Here is a 13,450-nt window from a genome sequence, read left to right on the forward strand (position 1 = left end):
TCTTAGGAAGACAAAATTCTTGGGAGTCAAATCTATTCCAAAAAGAATCTTTACTATGACATGCTTGGTTGTAGGAATACGAGACAGGACTTAATATTATTCCACAAACTAAACCCTTATAAAGAGTTCCCGGTTTAACCCCCCTTAGCCCCATTTGGTCAGTCCCCCATCCTTTATCTCGTATCATCCCTCTCGTGGGAAAAAGGAACTTAGGACCTTTCATGTTTATTGCTCTCTTCTGTGACACAAGCCAGATGCTAGCCCCCCCCCTTTTTTTTCCCCAGTTCAAAAGGCTTCTCCTTTCCTTTGAAATGCCTAATACCGGTTCAATACACATCCATTCTCTTCTCTTCGGGAGATGGCAGAATCCATGGAATAATGTTTGAAACATTCCATTTATGAATATGATATAAATGGATTCTGACACTTGGGTCGGATTCATACTCCGCTTACAAAGTATGTGTGCTTCTGAATCCAGTCCAAAAAGATCTTTAATTAACCATTAAACTTGGAAAGTCCTATCAATCTTGATTACACTGCATTTGATGGCCACCAAAACCATACAATTTTATCACCAGGCTTTATGCTTTTTAGTGCAGATCTGGCTGAGAAGTTGCATGTTACAAAATGCATGGAAAATTATCACCTTTCTTAAAAACTTCCAGATCATTTTGTTCCCTTTTCTAGCTTTCTCTACATCTACAGTATCCTTTTGAAATACAGCAACAAAATAGCATATACTGTTCCCAGAGTTACATATCTCACATCTGCATTGTTTGTCCTTAGCCATTGTCTTATCTCTGTATTGCATTGATCTTTGCCTTCATTAATCCAACTTACCTCTTTCAATTTCACATTCAGGAGAGGATGCCCCACTACATTCACTGCGAGGTCCCAATAGAGGAAATACACCAAATTCAGATAATGATATAGGGCTAGACAAATCCAAGCTTTTAGGGCGAGTCATCGGAAGAAATTGAGCTGGTATATCAAAAGGGCTTGTGGGACCAGAACTGAAACTAGATAGAGACTGAGTTTCAGAGTCTTCAGACACAAAGCTGCTGCAGTTGTCATCCTCAAATACTTCTGATGCCACTGTGAAAATGTTAAAAAAAATTAATCAGCATTAATTAATTAAAGAATAAACATGCTTATAAGCCATCTCAATCACAACTAACAGAATAATACAATCCTCCCTAACTTGGAACAAATAAAACAAAATTCAGCATTATTTTCCCCTGTTTAGGACTTCTGTTCCCCCATCCCAAACCACTGCAACCCACTATTGTTTATGCTCGGCAATATATTAAAGAGTACTATCACCTCTTGCCAAAAGGAAAAAGGTAAAGTCTACTTTGACAGAAGCTCTATTCTAGGTAACTTCATGGATACTTCTAGGTGGTAATATAAAAATGGTGTATGATTACCCTCCTCAACCAATCACCGAAGGCCATTAGAAAAAAGTGAATTGTCATAAAAATAAATCAGCTGCATCCACACTCATGTTACGTATGTCGTCATTTTCCAAAGGAAAGGTTCAGCTAGAGAATGGTAAATACAAAAAACCCCTACCCTTCATCTATTTTCAAAATACTAGCCATGTCCGGTGTCCTAGCCCAGGGCTTTCAACCTTTTCACCCATTGTACCACTTTTAGGATATGGCAACATCCGAGTACCACCAGTCGCCTAGCAAGGGATCAAAAAATTGATGATCAAAAAAAAAAGGAAAAAAGTGATGAAGTACAGGTAGTCCTCAGCTTACAACAGTTCGCTTAGTAACTGTTCGAAGTTACAATGGCACTGAAAAAAGTGCCCCCCAAGCCACAACCGAGCAAGACACCTGCCTGGCCACCCGCCCGGTGGCGCTCTTCCTACTGTCCGAGGTTTTCATTGTTGTGAGCGTTTCTGTTGAGGATTGGCAGTGGGGGTGGGTGGTGGGTGGGTATGTTTGGTTTTTATTCCCCCCATCTGCTGGATGGTTGCAGCAGGTTTTGGTCACTTCACATGACCCTGGGACACTGTGATCATCATAAATATGAATCAGTTGCCAAGGATCTGAATGTAAATCACAAGACCCTGGAAACACTGCAACGTTCCAGCTGATCAGCACTGCTTCTGGGCTCAGCAGAAGCGCCAGGATCAGCACCAAGCTCCAGCTAGAGCCTGGTGCTGATCCTGGCGCTTCCGCTGAGCCCTGACAGCCGTGAAGTTCTAGCCGTCACCCTCAGGGTTGTGCGGTGCTGCCACCGGTTCAGCTCATTCCCTTTCCCTGCTACCACTTTTCTAGGATGGTCGCGTACCACCTGCAAGTGCCAATGTACCACAGGTGGTACCCATACCACTGGTTGAAAAGTCCTCTCCTGTAAAGACTGTAAAGCCTGGCAGTCAGCAGAATTAGCCTGCAATACTGCATTCTAATCACTGAGCCACCATGCTCCTATGAAATCAACTCTCCAATTTTCATAGATGGATAATTGTACTAAATAGTTTAATACCTATTTTAAACCATTTTGTATGTTTTTAAGAAACTTTTAACAAAGTCAAAATTGAAAATAGATTTGGCAAAATTTTACTATTATTACAACAAAGCTGAGAATGTTGCTTGTCCTACTTTTCATGGTACAATCATCTCTCCTGGGATTTCCAGATTCCTGATTTGTCATATTTCTACTAAATATGAGAAATTTTCATTAACAAAAACCCTCCCAAAGGACTTTTATCAGATTCAAAACATTAGAAGCCACAGACAGTTGCGTAATAGAAAAAGTGAAAACAACACTCTCTCACAACAATCAATTTCAACCCAGGGCTTTTTTTTCTCACAGAACGCTCAGAACGGCATTCTGGCACCTTTTTTGCAAAAAAAAAAAAAGCTTTTGCACAAGCTGTGCTGCTATTGGCTTAAGCCTATTACAGGCTTTGCTCTTTTATGACTCATGGACTTCAATTCCCAGAATTCCTGAGTCAGCTATGCTATTGGCTTTTGGAAGCCAATAGGAATTGCTGCTGAGCTTGCCAAAAGACCCAGCAGGCGAATTTTGCACAGGCAATTTGCAGTGAAGGCAGGAATTTTGCACTCCTCCCTGCTCCCCAACTATACCATCTCAACTAGGTAAGTAAGATATTATTTGCAAATAGGATATCCAAGTATGACTCAAGGAAATTTTCCCTGCATGGAGGGAGTAGTGGTTTGTTTCACTTTGTTTTACTTTTCAAATTGCTGTAGGGAAGAAATGATGATTAGAAAAAGGCAGGAAGTTATTTTTATTAGGAAGAATTCATTTATCCCATGCTAGATCTTTGGGAGCTTAGTACCACCAGCGTAGAACATTTGTTTTTCTGAAACTTCATTCAAATTCAATTCTTGATAAGGGCATTTGAAAAAAAAAGTTATTTATTAAATTTATATGCTGACTATCTCACCAGGATGACTCTGAAGTCAAGGAGAGGGCTTGCAACTTCTGTTTGTAGTTATCCACATTTCTGCACACTGAGATAATGGGCCATTGTACAAATACAGAGCCTATCATGCTTTTATATTTATATGGAACAGATACATTACCTGAAATTTTTGGAATGTGTAAAAAATTTGAACCAGCCTAGAAACTCATTTCCCATTGTTTGTGTATATAGAAAGTAAACCCTGAAATAGATTTGGAAAGAGCAAGGACTTTGATTAAATGGAAATGTTGCTAAGCATAGAACTGTTGAGTTAATTTGCAGCTGTTTCTGCTGTTTTCTTTTTATGTGCTTATGATTTTACATCACATTTTAAAATCAGCCAAATTGAATAGGAATAAGATTGTGACTGAAAGAATGGTAATTCTGAAATAGAGTAAATATCTTTAACTAGTAACGTTAAATTTAGCTTTAGTGTAATTTGCTTGTTCGCTGTAGCTAAAACTGGAAATTATATTTCTAAAGCATTAGTTTCGATCATTGGAAAGAAAAAAGATTTAATATTTATGATTCAAAAATATAAATATGTAAGAAACATGTTTTTAAAGACCTTTGCAGCTTGTTCTCATATATACCCTGCCACAAAGGAATAACTAAAATTATGAAATTTAGAATCTACCAAGCTTCCCTCCCATGGACAGAAGACAATCCATAGCTTTAGCAGCAATAATAAATCTAATTATGCTATGCATATTTAAGTTAGCCAAACCCTGGAGCAGTGGTTGCAATCTTCTATCACAATGGCAAGCCCTTTAAGATTATATATTGTTAATCATATAAGTGAAGAAATGAGGAAAACTGTGGTTAAAGAAATTGTTTGATCCAATAATAAAATTTCATTGATAACTGATGAATCAACCACAATAAGCAAAAAAACTACCCTCATAGTATTTTCGATGCTGTATCGAAGGTATGGAAATGAATTCACCAGTAAATTTGTTTTTGGACTTGGTAGAACTTGAAAAAGTAACAGCAAAAGGAATATTTGATTCCTTACTCCAATGTCTTTACTCTTATGGGATGACAGAAGATTATTTGAAAAAAATATTTGATTTCTCTGGCATGCGATGGCGCCGCTGTGATGATGGGATGTAAAAGTGGAGTGAAAAAATTGCTGTCAGAACGTTTTCCTTCTATTATTAGTTTGGCATTGTGCTAATCACAGACTAGAATTATCAATAGGTGATGCTGCCAAGGAAACTTCAGGAATAAATAGATTCCAATCATTTATTGATAAACTGAATGTCATATACTATGCTTCACCAAAGAATAGCAGAGAGTTGCATTCATGTGCAGAATTACTGGGGACTGAGCTGCTGAAAATTGGAAGAATTTTAAGTACCCGATGGATGTCATCTAGTTTGCGTACAGTTTTGGCTGCATGGAATAATTTTTAATCCCTTGTGTATCATTTTGAACAAGCAATGCACGATCCTACAAGAGATAAAAATGATAAATGCACTTATGATGGCTTGAAAAGAAAAATAACATCTACAGAATTTTTATTGGACCTAGGATTGATATGTGACGCTCTCCAAGAATTGTCAGATTTAAGTTTGGATCTACAGGACTGCAACATCAACTTGTATAAGGCAACTAAGAAAATAAAAATACTGGTACAAGTTTTTGAAGAAAGAAGACAGAACTTTGGGCCCTATTATAATTGTGCTGTTGCTGCTGTAAGTGATCTTTGCTTTCGTGGAGTTTTACTTCACAAAAGAGATTCAAAAAAGGATCCTCCCATTGACCCAAGTATATTTTATACAAAATTGGAAGTGTCAATTGAAAAAAGATTACTTGATAGCAAAGATGATGGTCTCGCGTACTTGATCAAAAACATTGGCCTGAAGATGTTAATACTCAACTGACATTTGGAGAAGTGGAAATTAGAAACTTATCAATCAGACTGCAACTAAATGAAAGAGAAATGATTTGTGGATTCCGTGAATACATTCTCGAAAAGTCATATCCAGAAAAACTGTTGCGTTTGATACGGACTCTGAATACCATTCCTATTTCTTCAAGTGAATGTGAACGTGGGTTTTCACAGATGAATCTAATTGCCACCCCAACAAGAGCTTCGTTAAAGACTACGACAATTTCAGCACTTTTGTTATCAAACTTGTCAGACCACCTCTGAGACTTTTCGATCCTTCAAAGTACATTGATTTGTGGTTACTCAGAGGACGTCGTTCGGCCATAGATACTAAGAGCAAGGAAAGGAGTCAAGATGATTTACCAGACGAGAATTCGACAAAAGTTTGGAATTTTCTATGAACATTTGCCTTAAATACAATAAATTAAATGTATGTTAAGAATTGAATATATAATTGTTTAATTATATAAATAAATATATAAATAAAATTATATAAATAAAAGATTAACAAGATGAAAGTTCTGGCACCTTTTTTTTTAGAAAAAAAGCCCTGTTTCAACCACACCTCAAAAAGAAATTCTAATGGGAAAAATTGTTTGGAAAATTGAAAAGCACTTTGGCACTCTATTAATTATACTGTTATAATTGGCTCCTTGACACCTGGTACTTTTTGACCAGTTCTTAGTTGCTGATATAACCTTTGAAAAAAATTGACATGGCCAAAACTCTATACCTTTTTCTACTACTTACTGGAAACATTATCTGAGTCTAACTTGCATCCTGAAAGGTCTTCTGCCAAAGTACTATTGCCTTCAGCCCCAACACCACATCCTCTGGGCCCCATTGACGAAGCTCGTCGCCTCTTATGAATCTCGTCAGAGATCATCTCCAAGTTCTTCAAGGCTGTTTTGTATTCACCCTTGGCCAAAGCCAATTTTGCTTGGAGGTCATCCACTATCTTCTTTAATTGCTAATAAAACCATCAAAAAGATTTCCTCACTCAAAGAAAACCTTCTAAATATCCATATACAATAAATTGCACAGGTTTCAAGTGAAGAAAAACTTGCATTAGGGCACTAGGGGCCCTCTAAAACACCTCCCAGCTTTCCCATAAAGCTGTTCACCAAAATAATAAAGCTGACACGATCAGCAGATTTACAGAGAACTGAACTCTTTTTTTTCTTACACAAATGTCTTATCATTCAATCTAGCATGTAGAATGAAGTATTCTAACTTTAAAATAACTTCATCCAATTTTAAGATCCTCCCACCATATTGGACTGATTTCTTTGATTCATCAAGCATGACAATCCAATACCTTGTGGGATGATTGATTATGGGAGTCCAACACCTAAGGAGGATACTAGATAAAGAAATTATCCTGAAAATGTTCTTTCTAGTTCTGGTGCTAGCTTCATTGAAGGCTTGATTGAAAGCTTATAGCTCAAACATAATATATATACAGTTTTGTGGATTATTATAGCAGGTGGAGATGCTTTTCATCCTGGGTATATATTTCTAATATTAGCATACAAAAGTGAATTATACACAACTTCACATGTGCAGGTGAACTATTTTTTAGGAAGAAGAACATTTCCATACTGAAAGGTTACTATCCATTACCCACAGCAAAATTTCCACCTTACTGAAATATACAGTCATGGCCGAAATTGTTGGCACCCCAGAAATTTTTCCAGAAAATCAAGTATTTCTCACAGAAAAGTATTGCAGGAACACATGTTTTGCTATACACAGGTTTATTCCCTTTGTGTGTATTGGAACACAACAAAAAAGGGAGGAAAAAAAGCAAATTGGACATAATGTCAAACAAAACTCCAAAAATGGGCTGGACAAAATTATTGGCACCCTTTCAAAATTGTGGATAAATAAGATTGTTTGGAGCATGTGATGCTCCTTTAAACTCACCTGGGGCAAGTAACAGGTGTGGGCAATATAAAAATCACACCTGAAAGCAGATAAAAAGGAGAAAAGTTCACTTAGTCTTTGCATTGTGTGTCTGTGTGTGCCACACTAAGCATGGACAACAGAAAGAAGAGAAGAGAACTGTCTGAGGACTTGAGAACCAAAACTGTGGACAAATATCAACAATCTCAAGGTTACAAGTCTATCTCCAGAGATCTAGATTTGCCTTTGTCCACAGTGCGCAACATTATCAAGAAGTTTGCAACCCATGGCACTGTAGCTAATCTCCCTGGTCATGGACGGAAGAAAAAAACTGATGAAAGGTTGCAACACAGGATAGTCCGGATGGTGGATAAGCAGCCCGAAACAAGTTCCAAAGGAATGCAAGCTGTCCTGCAGGCTCAGGGAGCATCAGTGTCAGCGCGAACTATCCATCGACATTTAAATGAAATGAAATGCTATGGCAGGAGACCCAGGAGGACCCCACTGCTGACACAGAGACATAAAAAAGCAAGATTACAGTTTGCCAAAATGTACTTGAGTAAGCCAAAATCCTTCTGGGAAAACGTCTTGTGGACAGATGAGACCAAGATAGAGCTTTTTGGTAAAGCACATCATTCTACTGTTTACCGAAAACGAAATGAGGCCTACAAAGAAAAGAACACAGTACCTACAGTGAAATATGGTGGAGGTTCAATGATGTTTTGGGGTTGTTTTGCTGCCTCTGGCACTGGGTACCTTGAATGTGTGCAAGGCATCATGAAATCTGAGGATTACCAAAGGATTTTGGGTCGCACTGTAGAGCCCAGTGTCAGAAAGCTGGGTTTGAGTCCGAGATCTTGGGTCTTCCAGCAGGACAATGACCCCAAACATACGTCAAAAAGCACCCAGAAATGGATGGCAAGAAAGCGCTGGAGAGTTCTGAAGTGGCCAGCAATGAGTCCAGATCTGAATCCCATTGAACACCTGTGGAGAGATCTTAAAACTGCTGTTGGGAAAAGGCACCCTTCCAATAAGAGAGACCTGGAGCAGTTTGCAAAGGAAGAGTGGTCCAAAATTCCGGGTGAGAGGTGTAAGAAGCTTATTGATGGTTATAGGAAGCAACTGATTTCAGTTATTTTTTCCAAAGGATGTGCAACCAAATATTAACTTAAGGGTGCCAATAATTTTGTCCAGCCCATTTTTGGAGTTTTGTTCGACATTATGTCCAATTTGCTTTTTTTCCTCCCTTTTTTTGTTGTGTTCCAATACACACAAAGGGAATAAACCTGTGTATAGCAAAACATGTGTTCCTGCAATACGTTTCTGTGAGAAATACCTGATTTTCTGGAAAAATTTGTGGGGTGCCAACAATTTCGGCCATGACTGTATTGTCTACATTCCCCACACTACAAAAAAATAATAGCAAATGTTCCTGGGGGGTGAGGGGGCGGAAGAAACTAAATTGTCTCCTTCTCTATAGAGTCAACTGTCCTATGAGAAGACTTAATATATTTCTTGATTTATTGTTTTAATACATTATAATTAATTTTTTGAAAAATCTGGTTCCTATAAAGGTGGTATAAAATTAATTAGAACTAAATAAATATGCTAAATGCTATGTATTCTTCCTCAAATTCCAAAAGACAATACCTCCCATTTATACAGAAAATTTCACATCTATAAAAGTTTCATCATTCTTAAAATGAAACAGCCGCTACAGCAGCAACAAATGTGAATGAGGTTTTTTTTCTATTAGTTTTTTAGGAGTCAGATGGCTTTAAATAAGAAAAATCAATAATTCACATTGATGCTAATACCTAGTTGGCTAATGAAATATTTGCAAACAAACAACCAAGCACAGAGAAAATCAAGGACTCCACAACTCAGTCCAGAACTACATATATTTATCTTCTACATAAAATAAATAAAAAGTACATACCTCTAATTGTACATAATATTTTGCTTTGAGTTCAAAATAAGGCCTATAAGGATGGGAACATAATAGCATTATTATTGGTAGAAGAACAATGCACTCTCTTTTAATTCCCATCCATTCAGCCATCTACCATCCTGTTGAAATAATCTAGCCATCCTATCATTACAATATGTGGAATTTGTTTATACAAAACATACCGTAATACTATGCTAATGAATTTGTGTGACACTTCTACCCACCTAAAAAATAATAATTTCATTGGGCTTGGGGTTGAGCAATAGATAATATACCTAAATTTAATCTATATATAACAGTACACAGATTCTCAAATTGCCTAATAGAATATTGAGAGTTAAGAACAATGATATTGAAGATATACAAGATACTCCACTGTCAAGGCAAAGAGGAGTGAAACACTAAGTTCAGAACATCCAGATAACATTCAGAAGTGATTCAAATAGACAATTTATTGAACTGCACGAAGGAGGAAGAAATAAAACACAATAAGATTTGCAAGATTCTGTTATTATAGCTAGTCTTAATAAAATTAGCTCTAGCCTTCCTGTGGAATTGTCTTCTTGATCTAATCTACCTAGTGGGTCTGACAGCAAAGAGTAAATCCTGGAGAATGTTGGAAATTTTCTACGTGTACAAGTGAGATCAAGTTTAAATGAAACCGGATCCACCTTGCCCAGTTGCTTGGGATCTCCCAGAAGCTTCTGATCCAGAATCTGAAAGCCCTTTGGATTAAATCATTCTGTTGTTACAGTATAGCAGAGAGTTGAAAATGGTATCTAACACAGGGCTGTATCATAATAGAAAAACTACTAAAATAATGTTATAGTTTCATTTACCAGCCTTGAGCCATAAACTTGCTGCTAATATAATTTGACTAAGAGATGCTTTTAAACCATCCTGAAAGGCATTCGAAGCACAGGATAATAGTAGCTCAAACAGATAAATGAAGCACTAAATATGAGGGCCAGGCAGGATTCATCAAACAGGTCTTTTTTACAACGGTTAAACTATAATGTAGTTTTCCTGTGATTTTTCAGGCAACTCTTATTTTTACAATGATGATTAAACCACAACTTAAGGCTCATTGACTAAGACCATTGATCCAGAGAACTCATAACTGCTAATACAGATTGATAGAAGATTTTATGAAGAACTCTTTAAGCAAGACTTTTTTAATCCCTAATCTGACAATATCACAGCTAAATGATTTGCACTGAATCACATACTATACACTGCTGAGCTATGATCCCATAATATTTATTTCCTGTTTGTGACGCCTTCTGTATTTGTTCTGTTCTGAGCATTTGGAAGGAGTCTATGACTCAAGGCTGCCTTTGACATTTCCCATGGTTTCTCATGGTTCTATTTACATATGTCAGAAAACACTCAACAATCACAACTTCACACGATCCCTTGGAGATTTAAACTTACTTGGATTTGTTGATAGCCCTTTTCAACTTCTTCTCCAACTGTTTCATTCTGCCCATGGCAGCATTGTATTTGGCTGCTGTTTCTTTATGTACAAGCTCACTTCTAGTTTTTGTCTGCTCTGCTTCCATAACCTTTAAAAAGGGTTATGAAAATATTTTTGAGTTTAAGCTATTACATTATTGTTTTAGTAATAATATTCCTCAAATGTCTAAGTAATATCTGGCAAAATAGCATAGAAAAAAGAGGGCTCAGTGGAATCTGAATTGTAAATATCTTGCTATAATTTATTAATGTTATTGACATCCCATTGGCCACTTGACTAAAATGTTATAAAAATGCAAAAAATGACAAACTTCCATGTAAATTAAACTCAATCACAGAATCATGGAACTGAATTTGAAGAGTCCATTTAGATTATTATATCCAGGTCTTTCTAAAAAGGCAATTACTTTTCTTTTTAACAATGGCCATAAAAAGGTAAAGGTAAAGGTTCCCCCGCACATGTGTGCTAGTCGTTTCCGACTCTAGGGGCCAGTGCTCATCTCCCGTTTCAAAGCCGAAGAGCCAGCGCTTGTCCGAGGACGTCTCCGTGGTCATGTGGCCAGCATGACTAGATGCCAAAGGCGCACGGAACGCTGTTACCTTCCCACCGTAGTGGTCCCTATTTTTCTACTTGCATTTTTACGTGCTTTTGAACGGCTAGGTTGGCAGAAGCTGAGACGAGTAACAGGCGCTCACTCTGCTACGCGGCACTCGGGATTCGACCCGCCAAACTGCCGACCTTCTGATCGACAAGCTCAGCGTCCTAACCCACTGAGCCACTGCGTCCCTTAACAATGGCCATAGAGCCTACTAAAAAATAACTACTTTAATTTAATCATAAATAATGCCCAAAGTCTGTTTAATATTAAATAATTATTACAAATCAATCCTCCTATTTTTCCGAAGATAATCGTAATGCTGGGGAAATGGAAAAAAAGAGAAAAGGATGGCCAGCACTCAGATGGGTGGATTCCCTTTTGGTGGCTAGGGGTGAAAGACCTGAAGAAACAAGTTATGTACCTTTAAGTCAATTTATTTATTTGTGCAGTTGCAGGCCAATCAATCATGGACAGATTCAGCCTTTTTCTACCTGTTACTAACCTGTGGTTACTTTACCTGCAAACAGTCTTGCTGCTTTTCTACTGATATCTACTGTCTCTGAAGTAAGTGAGAGAACCTGTGCAATATTCTGTAAGGTATCAATTCCATCTTGCCTAAAATACTTTAAAAACTGATAAGAAGAGTAGTAATACAGCCTACCCGCTGTGTGGCATGGTTGAGCATTTCTTGCCATGCAGAATCAAATTGACGCCTGTCATCTTCCAGCAGCCTCTGTTCTGCAAGGGAAATGGTTTCCTTAGCAGCCCGTAGCACCTCTGTGGCTCTCTGAAAATCCTGTGTTGCTTTCTGCGCTTCTAGCTGAGCCTGCAATGAAAGATTAAATTGATCTAGAACTTAAGAAGGAAAGGGATAAATAATACCCAATGATTTCTTCTGATTTTCATTTGCTGATTTTAAAATGTCAGTAGAATAGACGCCAGTAACTATTTCTATTGATTGAAGGATTATATCCTGCTTATATATGTAACATTCCCCATCTCATCGTATCATTAAGTAGATTCGCGTTGATCACTGCTTGTTTCAGTATTGTCTCCAAAAATGTACAAGTTATTCTATAGTTTTAACATATCCAAAGGACAATTCATGTAGGATGCTGTACGTTCGGGCTGAACCAGCTTTCCTTCACATTTTGATGATAAAGTTCCTTTTCTTCCCTCTCAAAAATATAAGACCAAGTCATGGCTATGAATTGCTTGCTCAAACTATTTTGTTAATGTTTTTTTAAAAAAAATATTGTATATTATAGCATTCAATTTTAAACCACCATTTTGCAACTATAGATGCTAGCTAATTAACCATTTGAGGTTCCATTAGCATGAAAAGACTTAGAATTTTTTTCAAGGTCATGTGCTCATATACATAATCAGAGCTTGTTGCTAAGACACCACATTGAGTGCAGAAAACCTATTTTAAAACATCACTTTTATAATAAATTAAAAGTAATATCTCCAACTTTTGAGATCCAGATTAGCTCTATTTAAAGCAACCCCAAAAAATCAACAAGATTTAAGACGTGTATATTTAAATCCGATTTAGGTAATAACATATAATCTTTAGAGCAGTTAATAATTCCTATTAACTACTCTAATAGCATAAAATCTGATCCAGTCCTCTATCCTCTCATGCTGAATGTAGAACTATATAATCCAAAAATAAGCAGATCTTGCTACAAACCATCAATTTAATTACTTAGTAATTAAGGAGGCTTTTTGCTAATATAGGAGTGGGGAAGCTTTGGCCCTTCAGATATTGCTAAACTATGATGTCAATAAAATACCTCTTGTCAGAACCTTGCTAAGAAAGTCAGTCACACTGTTGATAAATAAATATCCACCTGTTTTCATCTAATGACCCTTCTTACTTTCCTTTGACTTTTTTCTTCTTTGTGTATCTACTGATAGTACCGTCTCTTAATGAAATGTTTCAAACAATAATTGTAACTGACATTTTCTGCCAATCTATATAAATTAATTCAGAGACTTAATCTCCAACGGATCTCTCTCTCACACACACACACAAGATAAATTGGAAAATACCCCATAATATTATTTGGAACAATACCAGAAATCATTTCAGAATAATTTGCACCAAAAAGCAGTTCAGTTGGTTCATATAGTCATTTTACTTTTTTTAAAAAAATCCAAAGTTGTATAGAAAGTTG

The 13,450-nt window shown here is 37.0% G+C and overlaps 1 protein-coding gene across 1 annotated transcript in view; it reads right to left on the bottom strand.

The window, feature by feature from the left end:
- SH3BP5 (SH3 domain binding protein 5) overlaps positions 1 to 13,450 on the bottom strand; it is a 47,880-nt gene that overhangs the window by 1,711 nt on the left and 32,719 nt on the right. The window contains exons 4-8 of the mRNA XM_083376944.1: positions 11,929 to 12,093; positions 10,627 to 10,757; positions 9,181 to 9,223; positions 6,087 to 6,306; positions 841 to 1,095 (exon numbers count right to left, since the gene is read on the bottom strand). Coding sequence (XP_083233070.1) covers positions 841 to 1,095; positions 6,087 to 6,306; positions 9,181 to 9,223; positions 10,627 to 10,757; positions 11,929 to 12,093 — 814 coding nt within the window. The remainder of the gene's footprint in view (positions 1 to 840; positions 1,096 to 6,086; positions 6,307 to 9,180; positions 9,224 to 10,626; positions 10,758 to 11,928; positions 12,094 to 13,450) is intronic.

Source organism: Vipera ursinii, assembly GCF_947247035.1.
Source record: "Vipera ursinii genome assembly, chromosome: Z".
Classification (NCBI taxonomy): Eukaryota; Metazoa; Chordata; class Lepidosauria; order Squamata; family Viperidae; genus Vipera; species Vipera ursinii.